Source organism: Pongo abelii, chromosome 9 (assembly GCF_028885655.2).
Source record: "Pongo abelii isolate AG06213 chromosome 9, NHGRI_mPonAbe1-v2.0_pri, whole genome shotgun sequence".
Lineage (NCBI taxonomy): Eukaryota > Metazoa > Chordata > Mammalia > Primates > Hominidae > Pongo > Pongo abelii.
Window position 1 is genome coordinate 10,740,996 of NC_071994.2, and position 26,409 is coordinate 10,767,404.

Here is a 26,409-nt window from a genome sequence, read left to right on the forward strand (position 1 = left end):
CTGCCCTCCAAGCTGGGCGACAGAGCAAGACTCCATCTCAAAATAATAAAATAAATGAACAAGGAGAGGGGGGTTTGTTGGTCCAGTGAGGGAGGTGTGCCTCATGTGGTGACAGGCTCTCTGTGACAGGAACCTTCCACAGGACAGGGACCCCCTCTATCACCCTGGACAGCTGCCGTGCTGCCTGCAGACAGGGAGCTCAGTTCCCCCACCTGGGACTGCCCCCACGCTCCAACTGCTTGCTAGGGAGTCCCTCCCTACTAAGGGGTGAGGCCTAAGTCTCTTGAGCCCTTGGTCTCTCTGATCCCCGGGCTCAACCTGTTCCCTTCTGAATGGGGCACTAGGGATAGATCTCAAGCCTTGGAGTGGGTAAGGGAGCTGGTCCAGGTCTCCTCTCACTGACTGTCATACCAGGTGCCCCACCCCAGAGGCGGCCCCCAAACCCACTGCTTACACATGGCCTGGACAAACACTGGGTCTCCCCAGCCCAGGCCTGGCCCTCTGTCCATGAAAGGCTCTGGTCCAGCAGCTGCTCTTGGTCCAAATATGGAACTGCGAGGCCTGGGGAGGGAGCTGCACCCCAGTCCTGAGGGGACAGTAGGTAAGAACCCTCAGCCGCCCCTCCTCTGCACACTTTCCAGAGCTTGCCACCTCCCAAAGCATCTGATCTGGAGCTGGTGAGAACCTGAGTTTTGGGTCTCCAGTTTCCCTACCTGGCCTGGTCTCTCCTCCTGGCACATCAGGTGGGTGCCAGGCACTGAGCCCTGGGGCTGGCCAGAGAGGGCTGCAGGGTGAGGGTGCAAAGAAGCCAGCCCTGTGCTCTCAGAGGGCAGCTGGGGCCTCTTCATCTGCCTGCGGGCAATGACTCTTGGGGTGACGGCAGCAGCAGGGGACTCTAGTGAAGCTGCAGGAAGGGCCCAGTGCCCAGAGGTGGAGGGTGAACAAGGGCCTCGGGGAAGGAGATACAGGCCTAACGCGGGGGTGCTGGGTACCTCGAGAATGTACCTTTTCCTCCGTGGGCCTTAGCTTCCCCATCTGCGAAATGGGGGCGCTAATGCAAAGTCCAGGAGAAGGTGGAGGGAGAGACGGCATCATCGGAAGAGCTAGTTTGGGAAACCTAACCAGGCAACGGTCAAGGGAGGGGGCGGGACAGAGACAAGGGTCCCAGAGGAGCGTCTGCTCTTCCTGGGGCACAGCTGTTGCCAGGCGTCCAGGGTGCAGGCCCAGACACAGCTGTCAGGGGCGGGGTTGGGGATGGAGGGGTTGCTCTCTAGGCAGGCACAGCTGTCCTGGCTGGGCCACCCCAGGGTTCCAGCAGAGGGAGGGAAGGGTGTAAGCTGAGGGCTGGGCGGGGCCTGCCGAGAGCCTGTGGTGGTTAACCCCTTCTGGAACGCAGCCCACAGCCAGCGGCCCTGTGTGATGAGGGCGAGATCACTGTGTTTGCACCCGTGTGGGACCATGGCTCCAGCTTGGTGAAGACTGGCTTCTCAGGCCACGTTTCCCTCCATCATGGGCTGGCCCCCAGCCTCGCCCCTACCAGCCTGTGAACCACATCCAGGCCCCTCTGCCTTCTGAGCCCCTAGCCTGGGCTCATAGCTCCAATACCCATGGGCCTCTCTTGCCTCTAGACCCCTGATCAGCTTAGGGCAGGTCCCCACTCCTTTTCATGTTCCTGGACACCAGTCTCACTGCCAGGACCCTCAGAGGGCCCTAGCCTGAGAGCCCCATCCCTGGACCCCTCCAGCCACATGCCCCACCTTTCCCCATCCCATATATCCAACATTCAGGAGAGGGGCCGCCACAGGAGTGGTCCCCCCACAGCTCCCACATGTGACACCCCTGTGTGGCCCACCTGCCAGGCATCGAGCTAGGCACAGGGGCAGTTCCACAACATGACCAACTTCAAGGGCCTGTGCTGCCATCCATAGTGCCTGCACTTGGCGGCTTGAGACCTCACTACGATCCTCAGTGGATGTGGCTGCCTAGTCTTTGTCACCACTGAGGGGCTCAGGGCCGGGGAGCCGGACAGGAGCCACTACTGTCCAGGCCACCCATCAGCCTCACCTGCTGCAACAGAGCCATCCTGTATCAGAGCATGACCCCAGAGAGGTGCAGGGCCTGGCTTTCAACAGCCAGATCAGCCACAGCTGGCTCTCACCCTGCTCCCGATCTCCCAGCTGTGGCCTACCAAACCCTGCTCTGAGTCAAACAGCCTCCATCCGTTAGGAGGCTCCCAGCCTGGTCCCATTTCTCAGGGCCTCCTCCCTCCAGCACTGGGGTGGCCTGCACTAAGCACCAGCGCCACATGATGTGACCTCAGCCCCAGCCCTGCCAGTCCGTAGGGGACTATTAAATGTTCACCTTAATAGAATTAACACTCCACAGCAGGGCCAGGCTTGGGAGCTCACGCCTGTAATCCCAGCACTTTGGGAGGCTGAGGTAGGCGGATCACCTGAGCTCAGGAGTTTGAGACCAGCCTGGCTAACATGGTGAAACCTTGTCTCTACTAAAAATACAAAAATTAGCTGGGTGTGATGGCGTGTGCCTGTAGTCTCAGCTACCCAGGAGGCTGAAGTGGGAGGATCACTTGAGCCCAGGAGGTTGAGGCTGCAGTGAGCTGATTGTGCCACCGCACTCCAGCCTGGACGACAGAGATCTTGTCTCAAAAAAAAAAAAAAAAAAAAAAGACCCACAGCCGACTCCTAAAGCCCCAATACAGGTTTGAAGGTTCTTTTTGCTCAGTTTAGCATAGTAGGAATCCAGGAACGTAGATGGAATCACAGAAACCAACGTCCTGTCCAGGGCAGCACTGCATAATACCCTGGCATTGCAGGCCAGAAGCAGGAGACACCATCCTTGTCCCCAGCACCAGGAATAGCAAGGTGGGGCGGGAGGGGCCTCTGGGGCCCAGAGCTCCCACTCAGGAAGAAGCTGGGCCTCTCACAGCTGCCGTGGGGGCAGGGCAGCATAGGGAGGGAAAGGACCTAGTCAGGCACACAGCTGTGGGTGTCCTTGGCTTGCTCCTGTCTCTTCTTTCCCAAGCTGCAGGTTACCTAACTGTGAAATGGGGATAACACCTCCTACGCTGTGTTCAAATCTTGGCTCTGCCATTTACTACGAGGCCCATGAGCAAGTTACTTTTCACTCTCAATTTATCTTTTTGAGAGAGTCTTGCTTTGTCACCCAGGCTGGAGTGCAATGGGGCGATCTCGGCTCACTGCAGCCTCTGCTTTCCAAGTAGCTGTGATTACAGGCACACATCACCACCCTAAGCTAATTTTTTTTTCTTTTTTTGAGATGGAGTCTTGCTTCTTCGCCCAGGCTGGAGTACAATGGCACAATCTCAGCTCACTGCAACCTCCGTCTCCCGGGTTCAAGCGATTCTCCACCACGTGCCACCACGCCTGGCTAATTTTTGTATTTTTAGTAGAGACAGGGTTTCACCATGTTGGCCAGGATGGTCTCGATCTCTTTACCTCGTGATCCGCCTGCCTCAGCCTCCCAAAGTGCTGGGATTACAGGTGGGAGCCACTGCGTCCGGCCTAATTTTTTGAGACAGAGTCTCACTCTGTCACCAGGCTGGAGCACAATGGCGTGATCTCGGCTCACTGCAACCTCCGCCTCCCAGGTTCAAGCGATTCTCCTGCCTCAGCCTCCCAAGTAGCTGGGAACACAGGCATGCGCCACCACGCCCAGCTAATTTTTATGTTTTTAGTAGAGACGGGATTTCACCCTGTTGGCCAGGATGGTCTCAATCTCTTGACCTCATGATCCACCCGCCTCGGCCTCCCAAGGTGCTGGGATTACAGCAGTGAGCCACCGTGCCCAGCCTAATTTTTTTATTTTTAGTAGAGACGGGGCTTCACCATGTTGCCCAGGTTGGTCTCGAACTCCTGGCCTCAAGTGATCTGCCTGCCTAGGCCTCCCAAAGTGCTGAGATTACAATGACTGCAATTTTTTTGTTGTTGTTGTTAAGAACAGGGTCTTGTTTGCTCTGTCACTCAGGCTGGAGTGCACTGGCACAATCATGGCTCACTGCAGCCTCAGAGTCCTAGGCTCAGGCAATCCTCCCGCCTCAGCCTTTCAAGTAGCTGGGATTATAGATGCCTGCCACCAGGCCCAACTAATCAAAAAATATTTTTTTTTAGAGACAGGGTCTCACTATGTTGCCCAGGCTGGTCTCAAACTCCTGGCCTAAAGCAATCCTCCCACCTCAGCTTCTCAAAGTGCTGGGGCTACAGGCGTGAGCCATGGCACTGGCCATTTATCCTTAGATTGGGAGTAACGCCACATTAGTTCGCCAGGCTCGGCAGCAACACATCCCCTTCTCCCCAGACCCCGTCTGTCCTCAGGGGTATAGAACAACCTCTGTTGCACTTGGGGAGGGAGTATTCTAGCCAAAACTAGAAAAGCCTGCCCCCTAGTTTGAACTACCTTCAAAGCCGGCGGCAGAAACCATCTGGTGAGTGGCGTCCCTCCCCCTGGGGACATAGTCCCTTTCAGTCCATCCCAGGCTCTGGACTGTCTACTGCTCAGCGGTGGTGCCTCTTGCTCCGCCTGCCCGCCGAAGCTGTGGTAGCAACATGGGGCAGCCCCAGGAGTCACACCACACCTCACTGTGTGGAGCCTCGCAGTCGCTGTGGAGGGCCCAGGCTACTGTGAAGGTGGAGGAGGAGGAATGGGTGCAGACCTCAACTCTCCCTGCACTCAACCAGCAGGGATGAAGGAATGGCCCCAAGCTCTCCAACTGTGGCCATTTACCCTTCAGCAAGGGGATGGCCATTCCAAGAAGTTTCTAACTGGGATGAAAACACAGCCTTCAAGGAACAAATAACTTGAGGGGCAGAATTCTGTCACATGGGAAACTGGCCGTGTGATTCGCCAGGCAAATTGCTCTCCCTTCCCAAGGGCTGTGCTGCCTTTCTTTGGGCCTCAAAGACAAGACAGCTGCAAAAACCACCCTCAGGTGGGCCCCCGCCCACAGGGGAGAGGCCACAACATGCCACAGCTGGGATCCACGGAACAGGTATGACCCCGGCTCCTCTTTCCCCAGATGCTTGCTCTGCCAGGGCACGCACACTCCATATGGATCAGGGTCTCCCGCTCCCCGTTCCAGCAGATGCAGACCACCAAGCAGAGTACAATGGGGCGGCCCCTCCACTGTCCACAGAAAGTACTGAGCTCCAGCTCCCCCGAGCCAGGGCTGGCAGGAGCCCTGCTTGGGGAACAACCTGCACAGCTCCATCTGTCACACTACGGGGTCACAGCCTCCACCAGCTCATAACTCTCCTGCCCCAGCAGGCCTGACATGAGCTCCCCTTCCTTGGAGCCTTTGTCTTCTGTGAATGGATGGAAGAGGGCAGGAATCTTAAGAGACAAAGAATATTTCGAGTAACCCAATTAAGTCAAAGAGGAAAGAAGCACCCTCGTCTATTCACCTCCCACACACGGGCACTGGAATTTACGTTTGGACACAGACTTCAAATGTCACAAGGCCTGGCTTGGGACTTTCTCTCCAGGATGCAAAGCAGGCACCCTTCAGAACACCTTTGGCCTCTACTCAGAACTTCTGGGAAGTGGCACAAACACATACATTTGGTCTCTGTTCCCAACTCTGGCTGCTTGCCCCGGACAGCCTGAGTTTTTCTCCAGCATGGGGCTTTTTCACAGGGCAAGGCATGGGGCTATCATAGCCATGCACCTCCTGATGTTCGGGCCCAATGTCGGGACAGGCTCAGGGTCCAGAGCTTCCCAGATCCATGCTGCCCATGATGCCCCAGCATCAGGAAGCCATCTCAGCAGCTGAACAAAGTGTCTTTTATTTGTGACATACAAATACAACCAATGCAAAAAGAGATCACTTTTTCCCTTTGATTCCAGTGATGATAAGCTGCTAAAGAAAAAAAAAATATATATATATATATCAAGGAGTTTATCTTCCGAATTTCCTCTTAAGAAAAAAATTAAAAAGAACCATTCACATGTCCTATACATACTTGACACCAACAAAAAGAACCTGAAATAGGGTGGATATAACTAAAATTTTAAAAATCTTAAAAAAATCTTAACATGCTCCAAACAAACAAACAAACAAAACACAAAAAGCCTGGTACAAAAGGCCTATTATGTTTCTCTTTTTTTTTTTTTTTGAGATGGAGTCTCGCTCTGTCGCCTAGGCAGGAGTGCAATGGCACGATCTCAGCTCACCACAACCTCCACCTCCTGGGTTCAAGTGAGTCTCCTGCCTCAGCCTCCCGGGTAGCTGGGATTACAGGCCACAACCACGCCCGGCTAATTTTTGTTTCTTTTAGTAGAGATGGGCTTTTGCCATGTTGACCAGGCTGGTCTTGAACTCCTGACCTCAGGTGACCCACCTGCCTCAGCCTCCCAAAGTGCTGGGATTACAGGTGTAAGCCACCGCACCCAGCCATGCCTGCTGTTTCTCAAAACCAAGACCTGCGGGAAGTGGAGAAAGATGGATGTTTCGGAAATGAATGGGCTCAAGACCAACAAGAGTGATTGCAGGTCTCAGATAGTGCCTCTCCCACCCTAGTCCTGACCTCCTGAGGAACCCTTCAGGACATGGGCTGCAGAGACTGGGGTGAGCAGGGTATTGCACCAAGCACCCGTTGACCAGTTGGTGCCACGCATCCAGTGACCGGAAAGAGACAACGTACACTGAACTCACCTTACAAGGGATGAACACGGGGGGGTTCCTTTTGGTCCCCTTGAGTGAGAGGTATCAGGAATCCATGATCTAAGACAATAAATATTTATCATCTGTGTCCTTTGAGAGACAGGGACCAGAGAAAAATCTCTTCCTAAACATGCTCCTGTGGTTTCATGATTCTTAGGAGTCCACCAAACCCCTCCAGCAATGTCAACTCTGCCTGGGATGAAACCCACCAGGAGCCAGCAGGGTGAGGCAGAGGCAAACTTATTCCAGTGTAAAGCTGCAAGGCTCTAAGGAGTTCTCAGTCCCACTGCTGCCCATCAAGAGCGGTGCAGACTGCTCAGCACAGGGGCCAGGCTGGGTGAGGGAGGCCCTGCGTATACAGGCTCCTGCACAAGCAGGAATACAGGTGAGAAGCAAGGACCACTCTGGGGAGATCTGCCAGGACAAACTGCCAGAGTTGGGCAGAGGGTGGGATGTGAGCAGATGCTGAGGTCAGAGGGACCAACAGACCTCCACAAGAGCAACTTCACAAAGGCTAGAACCTTTATGATACTCCCCACAGCAGAGCTCAGGGATATCCAAAGGGAACTGTTAGGTGCTTTTTCCTTGATAAGGATTTGGTTTTTCTTCCCTGGAAGAGGAACAAGGCCTAGAGATCAGCATGAGCATTAGTTCTGAGCCTGCCTTTCTATCCTATGAGAGAAGAGGAAGGCTTTCTCCTTCCCCTGCTCCAGCCTGTTGCCACAGGGTGACACCAGAGAGAAAAGCAACTGTTGGCCACTGAGAGGCATTCCTGCTGCAGCCTGAGCTATGGCCCGGCTGGGCCATGGCAGTGGCACTAGTGCCTCACTGAGGCAGCGAGGGGCAAGCCTGAGGGGTGCAGGCAGAGGGGCCTGCTGCTGGCTGGGGGCTCTCTGAAGAGGGAGGGTGGCTGCGGGGAGGGATGCCCTACCCTTGGAGAGCTATCAGCACCAAGATATGAAAATCCATGGAGTTAACTATATGAGGAACAAGAAGTCCTTCTGGGGAAGACGAGGGGCTCCCTGATGTTATTCTCCCCTTGAGACTAAGAACAGAGGTATTCGGGGTAGAGGTGAGAGGCAGAGGAGTAAGAACGGTGAGGGCTGGCAGACAAGAACAAGCAGAACCTCTGGCTTTCTTCTATGAATCAAAAGCTCAGGTCACTGCCATGAGACCAGGAGGTTAAGCTTAGAATGCAGCAACATCCAGGAGCCTAGAGAAGCAATCATCCCCATGGCGGGTCACACAGAACACCTCATTCCTGGTCCTTTCAGGCTCTCTCTGACAGCGATGGAGAGGCAGTCTTCCTCCCAGAGTAGCTGGTCCCAACATGAGCCCACTCCATGAATCCATAAAAACAGCTGGAAAGAGCTTTCTTCACTTCCCAGCATCTTGGCACAAAAGATCTTCCCACAGTCTCCGTAAGAGCATTCCATCTGCACAAGCATGAGTCTCTCTGAAGCCGCCCTCTACGCCCAGATCTTACACCCAGTGTGTTCCTCTTTGGGGATCAGCAAACCCCAGACCCAGGACTCCAGAACTTTCATAAAGGTGGGCATAAACATTCCATTTGTCCAAGTGTGTATGTGTCAGGGGAGGGGAGGTTGCCAGGAATCTAGGAGCTGCAGAGGTGCGAGAACCTCCACTGCAGGCCCCAGGAGCTAAGTGAGGAGGCAGCCACTGTGGAGGATGAGCTTCACTGCCAGGCCCCACCCACTCTTCCCTCTCCCTTTCATTCCCTCCTAGCACTCTGGTCTCCTAGGAGAGGAGGAGCAGCTCATACCACTTCTCCCCAGGGTTCTGTGCTCTCAGGGTGCAGCCTGGCACGTGCAGGGCTGGGGAGGCCACAGCTCTGAGGACACCCGGTGAACAGTGAGACCAGCAAAGAGGAAAGGCCTTAGGAGAGAGCACTGTGACTTGAAAGTGGCTCTGAGAGTTCAGTGGCAGCAGCCACCACAGTGCCCACCCACGTGGGAGTGATGGCTGTCCCCAAACTTGGTCCTCCGGCTCAGGATCTCATAGGAGCAATCCTCCCCACAGCAACCGGACATGCTGGGGGAAGAGTCATCAATTTCAAATCTGCAAGGCAGGCAGGAGAAAAGGGTTGGTGGCAGGCAGCTGAGTGCCTTCCTCCCTGGCCCGAGAACTCTTCTACCAGCCACACCGATGAGACCCTTAGGATGAGGATGCAGGAGGTGGGCAGTGGACCAAGTCAGAGAGCACTGCCATACCATCTCCCTGAACCTGAACCCCCATGGACCACTGGACCATGAGCTCAGGCATCAGGATGAGTGGGGGCCAGGACCAGAAAAATGGCCCTGGGCAGGCCCACCTACCACCCAGAAAGGCCCACACCCAGCTCCTTACTGCAACGCTTCTCTGAAGAACTGGTAGGCACCATGATTGTGTTTAAATACTGTTAACATAACCTTCTTCATCTGTGTGCTGGAAGAAAGCAGAGCAAACACCTTTTAGAAAGAGAAACATGGCCGGGCATGGTGGCATGCACCTGTAATCCCAGCACTTTGGGGGGCAAAGGTGGGAGGATCATTTGAGCCCAGGAGTTAGAGACCAGCCTGGAAAACACAGTGGGACCCCATTTCTACAAAACATTTAAAAATTTTAAAAAATCAGCCCAGTATAGTGGCATGTGCCTTTAGTCCCAGCTACTCCAGAGGCTGAGGCCAGAGGATCACTTGAGCCTGGGATGTAGAGGCTGCAGTGAGATATGGTCACACCACTGCACTCCAGCCTGGGTGACAGAGTGAGACCCTGTCTCAAAAAAGAAAAGAAAAGAAAGGAAACAGAGACTAAGGTCATGCTTCCTTTCCTTTCTGTCTTTGTGTTACCTCCCTTTCACCCACACAAGTGTTCCTGAATTTGGCCTCTAGCCTCTAGAGGTCTTGGACCCCCACACAGTACTCACTGCTTCCCCACATCACAGGCTGATCAGACTGCACAGGCATCAGCCCTGACCGGACTGGCTTCTTCCAGAGCAGGGATGTTTCCCACTTCCTCTCTGTAGCACCATTACTTAGGTACAGAAGGTGGCACAGATTAGGAACTCAAAAGACGCTCACTGGCCAGGTGTGGTGGCTCACGCCTGTAATCTCAGCACTTTGGGAGGCTGAGGTAGGCAGATCACCTGAGGTCAGGAGTTTGAGACCAGCCTCAACATGGAGAAACCCCGTCTCTACGAAAAATACAAAAATTAGCCGGGCATGGCAGTGCGTGCCTGTAATCCCAGGCACTCGGGAGGCTGAGGCAGAAGAATTGCTTAAACCCAGTACGTGGAGGCTGCAGTGAGCCAAGATCGCGCCATTGCACTCCAGCCTGGGCAACAAGAGTGAAACTCTGTCTCAAAAAAAAAAAAAAAAATGTTTGCTGCACTGAGCTAAACAAACAAAATCTGGAGTCATAACAAGGCAGGGAGCGTCTTACTGAGAGGGTTCTAAGACACCTTTCTCCCAAAACATGCCTATGAGCCTCCTCCTCCAGTGAGGCTCAAAGAATGGCAAGTGCCTCAGCGACAGCTCCTTCCAACTGAGTGCTATATGGGCCTCCTAAGAAGGGAGGCCTTACCTGTTGGCCATGAGCTGCAGGATCTGTATGAGGAACTTCCCCAAGCCTTTCCGCCGCACCTTGCTTTCCAACTGCACTTCATAGCTGGGTGAAGAAAGCAGAGAGGTGAGCATGCGGGATGGGACATGAAGAGGCTGTAAGGTCTGGCAGAGGAGCTTGCAGTCCTTGGCAGCTCATAGACCTAGGTAGGTCCAGGGGCTTTGTCACCTGGCTGGAGTGCCTGGACCATCACCAGGGTCTCTCTCCCCTACCTCCCCCAAGCCATGGCTCCTACCAGTACAGGACTTCATCCCCACACTCCACGTCAAACCGGAAGTGAGAAAAGGCAACAGGGACGGAGCTGTTTTCCCACGCGATGAGGTACCAGGCTCGGTCATCTGTCATTTCCTCCCGTTTCTCTCGGTCCTTCCAGCCCCACTCGCTCTGCTCATACCTGGGGAATTTGGGAGCAGTCAGACAGGAAAGCTGGGAGAGGAACTAAGCTCCCCTGGTCGGGACACGCTTACATGGTTTGCATATTCGTTTTGGTCAGGTCGAAGGCCCAATCCACGGTGGCTGGCTCCAGTCCAGACACTCGCTTACATTCAATGGAGACATTCAACCTGAGAAGAGGACAGGACGTGTACGGAATTGGTTACAGCACTCCTGCCAGGGCACTGCTGTTCCTCCCTCAAAATCACAGGGAGGAGGGCCCAGTCTCAGTTATTGTACAGAGAAAAGCCAACCCTGTATCTGCCCCAGCATGACTAGAGAAGGTGCAGGAACAAAGTCTTTCAGGCTGAGATTAACAACTGTGGCCACATGGCCCACCCCCCAACCACAAGGCCCGTTTCCTGCCTCCCCAAGCTGTCCTAATCCACCTCGGCACTTTGTAAACTTCTTGTCCCTCTCTGCTCTCTCTTTATTCTTTTTCTACCTTTTCTGTCTCTTCTGTACTTTGTTACAAACACTCATGTCTTCCGTTATTCAGTTCCCGCCGTTAGGGAATCTTCCTGTTGCTGTAATCTCTGAACTGACTCCTCACTGGGCTCCCATGGGACCCCATTCCTCTTATCTACGAATCGTGCCTTCAAAACCACTGGGTGACCCTAGGTCCTTCAAAAAGACTACGGCTCAACACGCCCCACCCCGCCCCAGGAGTCCTGCGTGCCTCATCTGAGCAGGGGGGATACTCTCAGCTGATCAACAGATTGAGGCAGGAATGGTGGCTCACACCTGTAATCCCAGCACTTTGGGATGCCAAGGCATATTGATCACCTGAGGTCAGGAGTTCGAGACTAGCCTGACCAATATGGTGAAATCCCGTCTGTACTAAAACTACAAAAAAATTAGCTGGGCATGGTGGTGGGTGCCTGTAATCCCAACTACTCGGGAGGCTGAGGCAGGAGAATCGCTTGAACCTGGGAGGCGGAGGTTGTAGTGAGCCAAGATCGTGCCACTGCACTACAGCCTGGGCAATGAGAGCGAAACTCTGTCTCCAAACAAACAAACAAACAAATAAAACGGATGAAGCAGGCTTCAGCTCAACACTGTTTTTCTAAACCCACAAATGCCGTAAGTGTTAAGGTATCTGTTTCTAAATGAAATGTAAGTAAAAAACAGTTAAACTACTTGACTGATCTGTGAAATCACATTCCCTAGATAGCACTACATTCTGAAAGGACTAGAGTCAGCAAACTCTAAGGCTTTAAAGAGCTCCCATATCAGTATCTTTCAGTGACCTTTGATACAACCCCGAGAGGATGTGCGCACTAGAATCCCATCACCTCTACTGACTGGCACACCACGCTCAGCCTTATGAATTCAGAACTCCCTGCCCCTGAAGCATCTTCCTTTCTTTATCAACCACTTAGCCATCACAGCTGCCCAAACAAAGCACTGCATCTGTCTTAACTATAAAATGTCCAAGGCTCACCTGCAGGTACAAATTCTCCATTAAAGCACATGAAAGTAAGATCACAACCACAGGAACCACACAAAATTCAAGGCACCAGAGCAGCCCAGAGTTGGCTGGCAATGCCTGTTTTGGAGCTATTCCACATTTCTGGAAGTCAATGGGAATATGGAATATGAAAACACTATGAGGCCGGGCACAGTGGCTCACGCCTGTAATCCCAGCACTTTGGGAGGCCAAGGCGGGCGGATCATGAGGTCAGGAGTTCGAGACTAGCCTGGCCAACATAGTGAAACCCCATCTCTAATAAAAATACAAAAAATTAGCCAGGCATGGTGGCGGGTGCCTGTAATCCCAGCTACTCCAGCAGCTGAGGCAGGAGAACTGCTTGTAGCCGGGAGGTAGAGGTTGCAGTGAGCCGAGATCATGCCATTGCACTCCAGCCTGGGCAAGACTCTGTCTCAAAAACAAAAACAAAAACACTACGAGATATCACAATATGGGATATCTAAAGTATGTCAAAAGACTTTCCAGGCCAGGCACAGTGGCTCAGGCCTACAATCCCAGCACTTCGGGAGGTTGACGCAGGTGGATCACCTGAGGTCAGGAGTTCGGGACCAGCCTGGCCAACATGGCGAAACTCTGTGTTTACTAAAAATACAAAAATTAGCAGGGCATGATGGCATGTACCTGCAGTCCCAGCTACTCAGCAGGCGGAGGCAGGAGAATCACTTGAACCCAGGAGGCGGAGGCTGCAGTGAGCTGAGATTGTGCCACTGCACTCCAGCCTAGGCACAGAGCGAGACTCTGTCTCAAAAAAAACAAAAAACAAAAAAACTCATACCAGCTGCTACTTACTGAGCTGCATATATTCTCTTTCTTCCTTAAAAAAAACCTTCCAAGTTTGGCTGGGCACGGTGGCTCATGCCTGTAATCCCAGCACTTTGGGAGGCCAAGGCGGGCGGATCACGAGGTCAGGAGATCGAGACCATCCTGGCTAACACGGTGAAACCCCATCTCTACTAAAAATACAAAAAAATTAGCCAGGCGTGGTGGTGGGCGCCTGTAGTCCCAGCTACTCGGGAGGCTGAGGCAGGATAATGGCGTGAATCCGGGAGGCTGAGCTTGCAGTGAGCTGAGATGGCGTCATTGCACTCCAGCCTGGGAGACAGAGCAAGACTCCATCTCAAAAAAAAAAAAAAAAAAAAAAACTTGCAAGTTTGGCATCATCATCCTATTTGACAGGTAAGAAAATGAGGCTCGAGGAACATGAGTGACTTCTCCAAGTAGAGTTAGTAAGAAGCCCAGCTACAATTCAATCCCCCAGCACAGAGAAACCAAAGCCCCAGTTTATCCCCAAGATGTTACATTCTGGAAGCACAACTCATCAACAGCATCTCAGGTAAGGCAGATTATGCTTCTTATTTTAGAAACCAAAACGACAAAAAAACGTGAGGGAGCCTTCACTCCAGAGCCTATAGTTAACTGGATCAGTAATAGTAACAGCAAACAGGGTGAGGGTTGAAAATTTACCTATTGGGTACAAAGATTACTATTTGGGTGATGGGTACACTAGATGCCCAACCCCACCACTACACAATATATCTGCACATGTACCCCGCAAATCTAAAATAAAATAAAAATTTAAAATAAAATAACAACAAACACTTATCTAGCTTTTATTATGCTGCAGGAACTAACACTTTACATCTTATCCTCCTGACAACTCCATGAGAAACGTACTATTATTAGAACCATTTTTGGTTTTTGGGTTTTTGTTTTGTTTTGAGACAGGATCTTGCTGTCACCCAGGATAGAGTGCAATGCTGCTACCACGGCTCATTGCAGCCTGCATCTCCCAGGCTCAAGCAATTCTCCCACATTAGCCTTCTCAGTAGCTGGGACTACAGGCATGTGCCACCATGCCCAGCTAATTAAAAAAAATTTTTTTTTGTAGAGACAGGGTCTTCCTATGTCGCCAGGACTGGTCTTGGACTCCTAGGCACAAACGATCCTCCCAACCTCAGCCTCCCAAACTGCTGGGATTACAGGTATGAGCCACCACACCTGGCCCAGGCCCATTTTTAACTAGAAAACTGAAGAACAGAAAGGTTAAGTAATTTGTTCAGGGTCAGCTGGGCACAGCACTTTAGGAGGCCAAGGTGGGAGGATCACTTGAGGACAGCAGTTTGAGACCAGCCTGGGCAACACAGGCGAGACCCCTTCTCTACCAAAAAATTTTTTTTTTTTTTTGAGATGGAGTCTCGCTCTGTCGCCCAGGCTGGAGTGCAGTGGCGCGATCTCGGCTCACTGCAAGCTCCGCCTCCCAGGTTCACGCCATTCTCCCGCCTCAGCCTCCCCAAGTAGCTAGGACTACAGGCACCCGCCACCATGCCTGGCTAATTTTTTATATTTTTAGTAGAGACAGGGTTTTACTGTGTTAGCCAGGATGGTTTCTATCTCCTGACCTCGTGATCCACCCGCCTCGGCCTCCCAAAGTGCTGAGATTACAGGCATGAGCCACCGCACCCGGCAAATATTTTTCTTTTTAAAGAAAAAGTAAAGTAATTTGTTCAGGGCCAAATAGCCAGTAATTGGCTTTTAACAATTATACTGTATACTCAGGGAAAGAGCACTAGATTGGAAATTAAAAGCGCCTCAGCTGTCAGGGGAAACTCCATAAACTCAGAAAGCTCATTTGACTCTCTGGGCCTCAGTTTCCCATGCATTAAATGTGAGTGTCAGCCTAGATAATTTTCCAAGTTTGTTTCAGCTCAATGATTCTTTGCAGAGAGAATAATCAGTCCTGAAGAGACATCAGGACGGGCATGGTGGCTCACAACTGTAATCCCAGCACTTTGGGAGGCTGAGGCAGGTGGGTCAGTTGAGGTCAGGAGTTCGAGACCAGCCTGGCCAACATGTGAAACCCCGTCTCTACTAAAAATACAAAAATTAGCTGGGCGCAGTGGCTCACACCTGTAATCCCAACACTTTGGGAGGCTGAGACAGGTGGATCACGAGGTCAGGAGTTCAAGACCAGCCTGGCCAAGATGAAACCCTGACTCTACTAAAAATACAAAAATTAGCTGGACGTGGTGGCGGGTGCCTATAATCCTAGCTATTTGAGAGGCTGAGACAGAGAACTGCTTGAACCTGGGAGGCAGAGGTTGCAGTGAGCCGAGATCACACCACTGCACTCCAGCCTGAGCGACAGAGTGAGACTCTGTCTCAAAAAAAAAAAAAAAAAAAAAAAAAAAAAAAAACAAACCCATAAAAATTAGTGAGGTGTGGTGGCACACACCTATAATCCCAGGTACTTGGGAGGCTGAGGCAGGAGAATCAGCTGAACCCAGAAGGCGGAGGTTGCAGTGAGCCGAGATTGCGTCACTGCACTCCAGCCTGGGTGACTGAGCAAGACTCCATCTCAAAAAATAAAAGAAAAATTTATCTAAAGAGACATCAGTCTGAGATTAAGTGCAATCTTCGCTCATTTATGATTCTTCTGCCACCCTACCTGGGGGATTTTATATCAACAGAGGGCACAAGTCAGTTTCTGCTTTTGTTTTGTTTTGTTTTGAGATGGAGTTTCACTTGTTACCCAAGCTGGAGTGCAATGGTGCTCTCTCGGCTCACTGCAACCTCTGCCCCCCGGGTTCAAGCGATTCTCCTGCCTCAGCCTCCCGAGTAGCTGGGATTACAGGCGCTCACCACCATACCCAGTTAATTTTTTGTATTTTTAGTAGAAATGGGGTTTCACTATGTTAGCCAGGCTGGTCTCGAACTCCTGACCTCAGGTGATCCACCCACCTCGGTCTCCCAAAGGGCTGGGATTACAGGCATGAGCCACCGCGCCCAGCCCTGTTTTCTCGTAAATATGAAGAGCAATGAGAAAATTCGTGTCTGAGGAAGCCTACTCTGGAAAGGGAATTCCTGAAGACACTCAAGGAGACAGCAGTTGGTAATGCTCAATGTGACTCACCCGTTTCTATCATATTTCTTGAACACTGGGAAAGCCTCCAGAGGGTCTCCAAGCTGTGGAGGGAAAGAAAAGAGGAATAGCACAGACAAGTGTGGCGGAGGTGCAGATCCTATCCCAAGAGCTGTTGTCTTGGAGTGGGATGCTGTGGGGACCCACAACAGGAGACTAACTTCAGACCCAGGAGCAGCCTCCCAAAACTCTCCATTTGCCTAGCTCTGAAGTCACAGGTGCGAGGAAGGCTTTGGTGGGGAGGCCCAGGAGAGTTAAGTTTGGCATCACCTGACAGGGCAAGAGGAGACCTCATTAGCCTGTGGGCATACAACTTGCTCACACAGCACAGCTAACCCAAATAAGAGGCTACCTGATCTGCTGCACACTTCTTAAAAGAAGCCTCCACTGACTTCACCTGGTTACAACTCCAGATGGAAAATCAAGTCCCTGAGCCACATACTTATAAATGAGTGTTTACTACGAGTGGGTTAAAAGAATGACCAAAAAATGGGATACTAAATGGAGGCAGGGGCTAGGCACTATGGCTCACGCCTGTAATCCCAGCACTTTGGGAGGCCAAGGCAGGTGAAATGCTTGAGCTCAGGAGTTCAAGACCATCCTGGGCAACAAGGCCAAACCCCGTCTCTACAACAATTACCTGGGTGTGGTGGCGGGCACCTATAGTCCCAGCTAATTCAGAGGCTGAGGTGGGAGGATCACTTGGGCCCAGGCGGCAGAGGCTGCAAGGTTGAAGTGAGCCAAGATCGTGCCACTGCATTCCAGCCTGGATGACAGAGTGAGACTCTGTCTCACACAAAAGAAAAAAAAATTATCTAGACCCTCCTCTATTCATAAAGAAGAAGATCCACAGGGAGGCAGCCACTTCACTGGAATCCACATTTTCCCAAACACCTGGGCCCACTGCTGGCGCCAACTCCCAACACACAGGTAAGAGCTCAGTTCCCTGCACAGCAAGGAGGCAGAGGCGGTGTGGGTGGGTAGTGTCACAATTCTGCCACAGGGTGGCGACAAAATAACTCAAATTATAAACCAAGCTGAAGTCCCAGGAGGCAGGGACTGGGAAGAAAGGGAGAATCACCCTGTTGGCAGCGTCCACTTTGGCACAAACGGCATCCATGGCTGCTCGCTCCTCCAACCGCTTCTGCTTCTTCTCCTTGGCTTTGCTTGACTTTCTCTGCAACAGGGAAAAGCAACGTTAGCTGGGAGGGCTGTGGCCAATCAAGCACTGACCTTCCCTTTAAGGAACCAAAGGGCCCTGCATCCACAGGCCCGGCCCAGCAGCGAGAAATTTCCCACCTCAGCTGCCACACATTTACACATTTGGAGGGGCGGAAAGACGCAAGCAGGTCATTTTGTAGTGGGGAGTCCTCAGAGGTCACCAGACTTCTCAGCTTCCCTTCAGAAAGAGCACTGGCCGTCCTGACACAGATACTGTGGGGACCCAGCGAAACAGCTGACAATGCCTGCAGCAGGCCAGCCCCCAGCAGGCACTTAGTAAATATTCACTCACCCGCTCCCTCCTAAGGAGGGAACACCCAACTTTAGACACACTGAAGACCGCTTCAGGGAGGAGACAGCATCTAAGGTAGCTGTTGACGGCTGTTCCTAAGTATAAGTTTATTCAAAGCCTTTTCGGTGTCTTCCAGCTTTGGGAGACAAAGATCTAGTTGGCCACAGCTCCTGTGGGAGCTGGGTCTCATTTCAAGTGGGGGCCACCGTGTTCTGACTCAAGGACACAGAGCCATTCCCAGAAGCCCTGCTCAGTTAAGGCCAACGAGTGACAGGGCACACCCAGTGACAGGGCAGAGGGCAGGGGCCCAAAGGGTTCACCTCAGGACAGAGATGACACATGGCCAGCAAGACGAAGCTGCAGGCACAGTCAGCAGCGGGGCAGCAGAGGAGCAGTAAATGAGGATTCTCCCAGCATAGAGCAGTGAATGGCAAATTGCCCACAGCTGCTTCTAGATCAGAACCTGTTTTGAGGCCGATGTGAGATTCTCTCAGGCCTAAGACCCGCTCACCCTATTGTGAAAAGCCAGGTAACACAGGGCAAGAGCCAGGCTCTGACACCTGGCAGGCCTCATCCAAAGCCTCCTTTTTTCTTTTTTTCTTCGTTTATTTATTTTTTTTTTTTTGAGATGAAGTCTCACTCTATCACCCAAGCTGGAATGCAGTGGTGAGATCTCGGTTCACGGCAGCCTCTGCCTCCTGGGTTCAAGCGATTCTCCTGCCTCAGCCTCCTGAGTAGCTGGGATTACAGGCGCGCACCACCATGTCCAGCTAATTTTTGTATTTTTAGTAGTGACGGGGTTTCACCAAGTTGGCCAGGCTGGTCACTAACTCCTGACCTCAAGTAATCCGCCTGCCTCAGCCTCACAAAGTGCTGGGATTACAGGCGTGAGCCACCGCGCCAGGGTTGTCCAAAGCCTCTTCCGGCTCTCCACCCCCTGCAGTGCTAGGACGAGGCACAGCACTTCTCCGAGCCTCCCCTGGCTTGATGACTGAGGGTCCTTATGAGGGTTAATATGGTATGTGTTCAATAAAAGGCTATTCTCATTCTCTCTCCCCAGGACAACAAGACAGCACAGGCATGCAGAGCGCACGCACCACCCAGCTGGTCCCCAGAAGGCATCCCAAAGGCACTGGTAAGTTGGCTCTGCTTTCTACCAATAGAGCAGCCTCTTTTGACACCTCCCCCCACAACACCCCTCCTTTCCCTGAGCTCTCTGGAAAGGTTTGACAACCCCCAATTACATCTAGCCCTGACATGGACTGGCCCCAGGAAAGGACACTCAGAGCGATTAACCTTCTGCATGAGTTGAAAAACTAGCTGCTGGGGAAGTTCTCAGAATCAGTTCTACCCACGACTTTCCAAGGAATGACACTGCTTACCTCCTACTTTAATCAACCAAGAAGCAAAAGAGTTTAGATACCAGGAACTCACAGGGATTGCTCTTACAGCCACAAACTCTACCAACACCAGCTATTAATTATCTCGTGGCTGAGAGCTGTGGAACACAGGCAAGATCTCATATCTTACCTCCCTAGAGGAAGGAACAAAATAGAGAATGGGCTGTCTTCATAAGGCTGGACTCCTGGGATAGAACTAGCCTCCCTCTGCCATGGATAGGTTTAGAGCACTCATCTTTTTCTCTGGAAATTTAGGTTTCAAGACAACACTGAGATAAGGCTTGCAAAGTACCTTTACAAACATTGTTTCTTTTTTTTTCTTTATTTTTTTAGAGATAGGGGGAGTCTCACTATGTTGCCCAGGCTGGTCTCAAACTGCTGGGCTCAAGTGATCCTCCCGTCTTGGCCTCCCAAAGTGCTTGGATTACAGGTGTGAGCCACCACACCCAGCCTAGGTTATGGTTTCAATTATCAGGGCAGAAACTATCACTTCCCTTTACACAATAGGAAACTGAGGCTTGAAGAGACAATGTGACCACTCAGTTCTGCAGTGAATAAAGGGCAGAGGGGAGACTCAATCCCAGGGATGGGCTGCAGATCACGTTTGTTCCACTGGCCACACTGTCCCCTACTGAGGCGCCTATGTCCTGCATAGTTGACTTCCACTTGGTCATCAACAAAGATTCTTCCACCCTGCCACGATAAGGCCTGGGCTTCAGAAGCCCTCAGCAACCACTCGGCAACTCCTTTCTCATTGCCTGGCTGGTTTGGTAACAGCGTGCCAACACAGTGCCGCTATAGACCCTACCCTCTGCACTGAGGCAGAGGTGAGGGGCAGAGAAGCCTCGGATGGAAGGTGTCCAGGGCTACACCACAGGGCAGAAGAGCATGAGCTTTGGCGTCAATCAGATTGGGCCTATGCTCTTCCTGACACCCCCAGAATGACTTATGAAAGCAACTCCATCTCCATGAAGATGGGGCTGCAAATGTTGGCCTCTTGGAGCTGTAAGGGCAGGTTAGAAGCCAGCAGGTACAAGCTCCCTTACTCCACCCTACATGCTTGTTCTCTTATACAGGGCTCAGGGATCAAAGGTGCTGGAGGGCAAGGGTAACGCCCAGAACCCAGAAAGCACTGAAGCCTAGGTTCCCTCCATCTCACTTCTAAGCAGGAGCAGTAATTCCCAGGAACAAGCAGCAGGAGGGCCAGCCGGGCCTCTAGTAGATTTGTGGGCTCATTCATGTAGACCTGGCAATCCTCAGAGCAAGGCCTGGGGCTGCCATGGCCTGAGACTGCAGTAACTCAAGAACCCCTTACGAGCTCCGCTGCCTGCCCATGGGGCAGGAGGCAGGGTGCAGCCAGCTGGGCCAGACAGGCAGGGAGGGGCCGCACTAGGAAAAGTGGTCTCCTACTGTTCCAATTAGCTTTGCCCCTGCCTTGTGGAGGTAAGGCTGTCCTACAGGGACACAGGAAAATGCTCCTAATTAAAATGGATAATAAGCACAGTGAACAGTAAAGCTCATTGTGGTTAAGTGTCTTTTCCAAGGGAGCTTTGTATAAAAAAAGAGAGTGCGGGATTTTGAATCAAAAGACCTGGATTTGATTGTCAGCTCTTTCACTTACTAGCTGCGTGACTTCAGGCAAGTTACTTAAGCTCTTTTCAGCAAGTGCTCAAAATTTCTCAGTTTTCTTCTCCATAAAATGGGGCTCGCAATGTCTACACCAACAGTCGCAGGAGGGGACTTCTGTTTACAAAGACCTCCCTCAGATCTTCTGCCGGTGCTTTAATAAAGGTGATCTATTTTACTTTTCACAACCCAGCATGGCAGGTGTGACTACTTCTTTGATGAGAAACCTGAGGCACAGAGAGTTTATGGAACTTGCAGGGTCACAGAGCCGGTGAGGAGAGTTCTCAAAACGGTCTCTTCCTCCCACTCCCTCAGACTCTCCCCATGAGGTGAGGGTAGATCTGCTTTATCTGGCTATGTTCACCCAGTGCTCACTATACAGCAGATACTCAGTTCACATCTGCTGAATGAATCATCCAAGATCCAAATCCACGTTTGAACTCTAAAGTCATGCTCCTTCCATCATGTCACAATTACATGTATATGGCATTTTTTGTTATAAAGTGTTACATAAATGTTTTCATGTGCAGTGTAAAACTCTTCCCCTTACTATTCCCATTGAAAAAGTAACTCCACACACAGTTCTACGACTGGAAGGGGTCATAAAGACAAATTAAAAAAAAACACACCCAGGCTGGGCACGGTGGCTCATGCCTATAACCCCAGCACTTTGGGAGGCCGAGGTGGGTGGATCACCTGAGGTCAGGAGTTCAAGACCAGCCTAGCCAACATGGTGAAACCCCGTCTCTACTAAAAACAGAAAAAAGTAGCCAGGCATGATGGTTGACACCTGTAATTCCAGCTACTCGGGAGGCTGAGGCAGGAGAATTACTTGAACCTGGGAGGCAGAGATTGCAGTGAGCTGAGATTGTGCCACTGCACTCCAGCCTGGGCAAAAAGCACAACTCCGTCTAAAAAAAAAGGAAAAGAAAAGAAACATCCAGATGGGAGGAGGAGCCACTTTTCAGAAAAAGAATTTGGCATCTCTTAGATTTTCAGTATCAATGTCTCTATCCCATATACTATCCAATATCCAAAAAGAACCTATTTTTGGTGAAGCAAGAGAAATATAAATTCTAATTCCTGAAAGATGACACATGTGTGGCAACTAGGACACGTGTGTGGCAACTGAAGAGAAAGCGCTCCATCTGAAGCCTCACTCAGCCTGAGGCCAGGCTCTGCCACAGGGTGACTACAAGGAATGATGACTTCCCCAGCACCCACAGTTGTGGAATGAGGGTGATGAGACGGTTCCAGCTGCTTCAGGGAGGAGAATTCAAGTCTCTCTGTTACTGTGAATTTTAGGCCAGAAGAGACTTTGTAGGGTCTCGTGAGAAACACATCTGTAAAGTATAAGATTGAGGCCCTAAAGGAAGCAAGGATTGCAGAATCTCTGGGGCATATTTCTTTTTTCCTTCACCCTGTCTTATGGTGTTGAGGGCCTGCTATTTCAACCCAACCAACGAGGAAGTGTTGAACTAGAACGGCATGTTACACTTATTGTTTTCTGCTTAATCTGCAGTGGCTGCTTCTGGTCAGACAGTTACTAAGGGACACAGGTTTCATTTAGTTTCAACAATGGCTGCGTCTAGGACCTTTCACCAAAATTTAGGTTAAATATGCCTAAGGTCTCTAGACTTGGTTTTCTACATATGAAGTACATAATACCCAAAACTATTTGTTAAAACACGATGACTGTTTTGACACGGATTAGACAACTATTTTTGTCTAATAAGTTGGTTTGTTCAGTCGATAAATAGTGGAGTGAGGGGAAAAAAAAAACTAGGTTAACAACAGTAGGGACAAACCCAATGGGTTAAAAATAGCACAAATCTATTTTAGATCAGTAAAGTGAAGGCTGAGGATACAGACAAAAATTACAGCCACTACTTAGGAGACACCTCCTTAGCAATCTACATCTATTATCTCACTTAATCTTCACTACTACCCTAAGGGGGAGGTATCAGCATCCCAATTACAGAGGTGAGGAAATTCAAACACATAAAGGCCAACTCACTGGCACACCATTATACCACCAGCAGCGAAGACCGGGCTGGAATTGAGGTACCTCGGGCTCCAAAGTCAGGGTTCCCTTAATGTGATGGAAATTCCATGTAAACACTAATATAGGCCTGTGCGGTGGCGCACGCCTGTAATCCCAGCACTTTGAGAGGCCTAGGCGGGTGAATCACGAGGTCAGGAGTTCGAGACCAGCCTGGCCAACATGGTGAAACCCTGTCTCTACTAAAAATACAAAAATGAGCCGGGCATGGTAGCGGGCGCCTGTAATCCCAGCTGCTGGGGAGGCTGAGGCAGGAGAACCGCTTGAACCCAGGAGGAGGATGCAGTAAGCCAACATTGCGCCATTGCACTCCAGCTTCAGCGACAAGAGCAAAACTCCATATCAAAAAAAAATAATAATAATACAGCCAATACTAGGAAAGGCGTTATCTTTTTAGGAGGGTGCCTGATACTGCTGTAATTGAGACTTAGTACGGTGAACGCACAGAAACTTGCAAATAACTTCTCCCCTACCCTACATCCCGGGAAAGTAAACTAAAATGCACCTCCAGGCTGCCGGCACGGAACAGGTGGTCAATATCCATCCGCGGCTGGGCCGCCGCCCCCGCCTCCCCGCATCTTCCCCACACATCTGCACAGCCCTCCCCTTGCAAAAACACCTGCACTACCAAAACCCCTAACAACCCAAGTGGTCATAACCATTTCATTGCAACCAGGAGGCGTCGAAGGCAGGAGTCTATGGGAAAGGAAGGCTGTGTTTATCAGGAGCAGCAGGAACCTGGTGGAGAGGTTTCGAAAGAGTGTAGGGGAACCGGCTTCGCTGAGACTGGAGTAGCGGGAAGCGCAGTGGACTGGGATTCGGGAGGCCCAAGGTGGGGTCTGACGCCCCCGCCAGTGTGACCTTGGCTAGGCGCCTTCTTTCCTCTGGGCCTCAATTCCCTCTAAGCCAGGGTTGACCTCGGATGTGAAAAGCGACGAAGCTGGTGACAGCCAGGTGATGAGTGACCCTGGGGGTGCGGGAGGCTAACCCCAGGGTCCCCGCGGGGGGACGGGGGTGGGGAGGCCGGTAACGGGTCCGCGAGGCAGGAAGGGGCGGGCGTGACGCTGGGGGCGCCGAGGGGGTGGGGCCCCGGACAAGGGGCTCTCCAGAGGATTCCCGGGCTAGGCCTAGCGTAGGGACCCTTAGAATGGGGGAGTCGGGTCATGTGGGGGTCAGGGGTCACGTGAGGCTGGAGGGGGTCGGGGTCACGTGAGAGGGGGTTTAAGAACAAAGGGGGCGAGGGTAGCGAGGAGCGCCCCTGGACCTCCCATCTCCTCTCTCTGCCTCACTCACCCCCATAGCGATGGCGACAACGCTCAGCTTCTTCTCACACTTGCCGGCAGGGAGGCGGCAACGGCGGCAGCTGCAACAGCGGCGGCGGCAGAGCGGCGGGCCCCACGACACGCATGCGCCTCGCAGCTCCCCCGCGCGCCCTCGTACTGCGCCGGCGCAGAACCGGTGTAGGGGAGCGGGGAGCCGGCGCGCAGGTGGAGCGCCCGCTAGGCTGGCCGAGGGTCTCAGACCAGGAGGAGGCGGGAGCGCGGAGGAGCGTCGCGCCGGGAATGACGTGCGGCCCGCGCCCGCCCCCTCGCAGGGCTGCGTCTGTAACTATGGTAACGGCAGCGCCAGGCCTGGCTGCTCACCCAGGCGGTGAGCCGTGCTCCGCGGGGGGCCGGGTGGTTGGCAGCACCTCCCCTGCGGCCAGCGACTCCTTGGCCCCGCGCGTAGCAGCCGGCGGCACAGCCACCTTCCCAGGTGGCCAATCGCGTCTCGACCGCTGAAGTACCTGCCCCTCCAGAGCCCTAGCGCGCGTAGCGGAAGTCTTTGGAAACTTTCCCACCTTCCAGATCTTGACTCTCGAAATTCCTTTTCTAACCAGAGTCCTGTTATTCATTCGTCTTCTAACCATTTATTCCCCCTCATTCATTCACATTCTCAATAAAAATTAACTCGCACCTACGCGGTGCTGAGCCCAGGGGGCACAGAGAGGAGCAAGGTGCCATCTCAGCGCCACACCTCAGGGTTTAGAGGGGAGACGGCCACGTAAGCACTGTTTAGGAGAGAGTGGATGGTGCTGTTAGCGTGAACACCAGGCATCCCGGACAGTTTTAATTTCAACCCATCCCCAGCACACCGGAGTGACCCGCACGTGACCCGAATCCAAACCGCCGGGAGCGCTTCCGCAGTGTGCACACCCCTGCCAACCTACCCCAGAATCTCCAGGGGTGGAGCCAGAGTCTTCACTTCCTAGTGCTCCCCAGGTAGGGTCTCGGACATGAAAATTAGTGAAATGCTGCCCAACACTTAAGCTTCATGGACTTTTTCAGGTTTTGCTCATTATTCCATCTTTTTGTTTTTTTAAGAGACAGGGTCTCGCGGTCGCCCAGGCTGGAGTTCAGTGGTGCAATCACAGCTCACTGCAGCCTCGACCTCCTCGGCTCAAGCGATCCTCCCGCCTCAGCCTCCTGAGTAGCTGGAACTACAGGTGTGCACTACCACACGCAGCTCAATTTTTATTTATTTTTTGTTGAGATGGGGTCTCACTGTGTTACCCAGACTGGTCCCAAACTCCTGGGCCCAAGCGATCCTCCCACTTTGGCCTCCCAAAGTGCTAGGATTACAGGCGTCAGCCACTGTGCTTAGCCTCATTATTCCAACTTTAGTGCTCAGTTCAGTGGTGGCCTCAGCAACATTTATCCAGTGCCTACTGTATGCTAGGCACTGTTCCAAGCAGCAAGGAAAACAACAATAAGAAACAGAATAGGCACCACCCTTTTATCCTAGAAGGAGGAGACCGATAATAGATGAAATAAATAGGTAATATACATAGTAAGTTAAATGATACAGGCTTGGCCGGGCGCGGTGGCTCACGCCTGTAATCCCAGCACTTTGGGAGGCAGAGGCGGGCGGATCACGAGGTCAGGAGATCGAGACCATCCTGGCTAACACAGTGAAACCCCGTCTCTACTAAAAAAATACAAAAGATTATCCGGGCATGGTGGCGGGCGCCTGTAGTCCCAGCTACTCGGGAGGCTGAGGCAGGAGAATGGCGTGAACCTGGGAGGCGGACCTTGCAGTGAGCCGAGATTATGCCACTGCACTCCAGCCTGGGCGACTGAGCAAAACTCTGTCTCAAAAAAAAAAAAAAAAAAAAAAAAAAAAAAACAGGCTCTAGAAGGAAGAAAAAGCAGGGAAAGAGCACAGGGAAGGTCAAGATTTATAGTTTTGGCCTGGCACAGTGCCTCACACCTGTAATCCCAACACTTTAGGAGGCTGAGATGGGCGGACTGCTTGAGCTCACGACTTTGAGACCAGCCTGGGCAACAGAGTGAGATCCTGTCTCTACAAAAAAATTTAAAAATAAAAAAAAATTAGCCAGGCATGGTGGCATGTACTTGTGGTCCCAGCTACTCCGGAGGCTGAGGTTAGAGGATTGCTTGAGCCCGGGAGGTGAAGGTTGCAGTGAGCCGATAGCACCACTGAACTCCAGCCTGGGTAACAGAGCCAGACTCGGTCTCAAAAAAAATAAAATAAATAAAAGCTGGGCGCGATGGCTCACACCTGTAATCCCAGCACTTTGGGAGGCCGAGGCAGGTGGATCACGAGGTCAGGAGATCGAGACCGTCCTGGCTAACACCATGAAACCC

At 52.0% G+C, this 26,409-nt stretch overlaps 1 protein-coding gene across 2 annotated transcripts; it reads right to left on the bottom strand.

Annotated features, from left to right (window-relative positions):
• Positions 1-5,795: 5,795 nt before the first annotated feature.
• On the bottom strand, positions 5,796-24,198 carry NAA40 (N-alpha-acetyltransferase 40, NatD catalytic subunit). Of its 2 annotated transcripts, NM_001132361.1 has the most exon segments (8): positions 5,796-8,776; positions 9,065-9,142; positions 10,280-10,363; positions 10,554-10,712; positions 10,786-10,881; positions 16,153-16,205; positions 17,243-17,338; positions 24,056-24,198. In NM_001132361.1, coding segments are annotated over 7 exon segments (519 nt in total). In that variant the 5' UTR covers positions 24,062-24,198; the 3' UTR covers positions 5,796-8,776; positions 9,065-9,117.
• Positions 24,199-26,409: the final 2,211 nt, after the last annotated feature.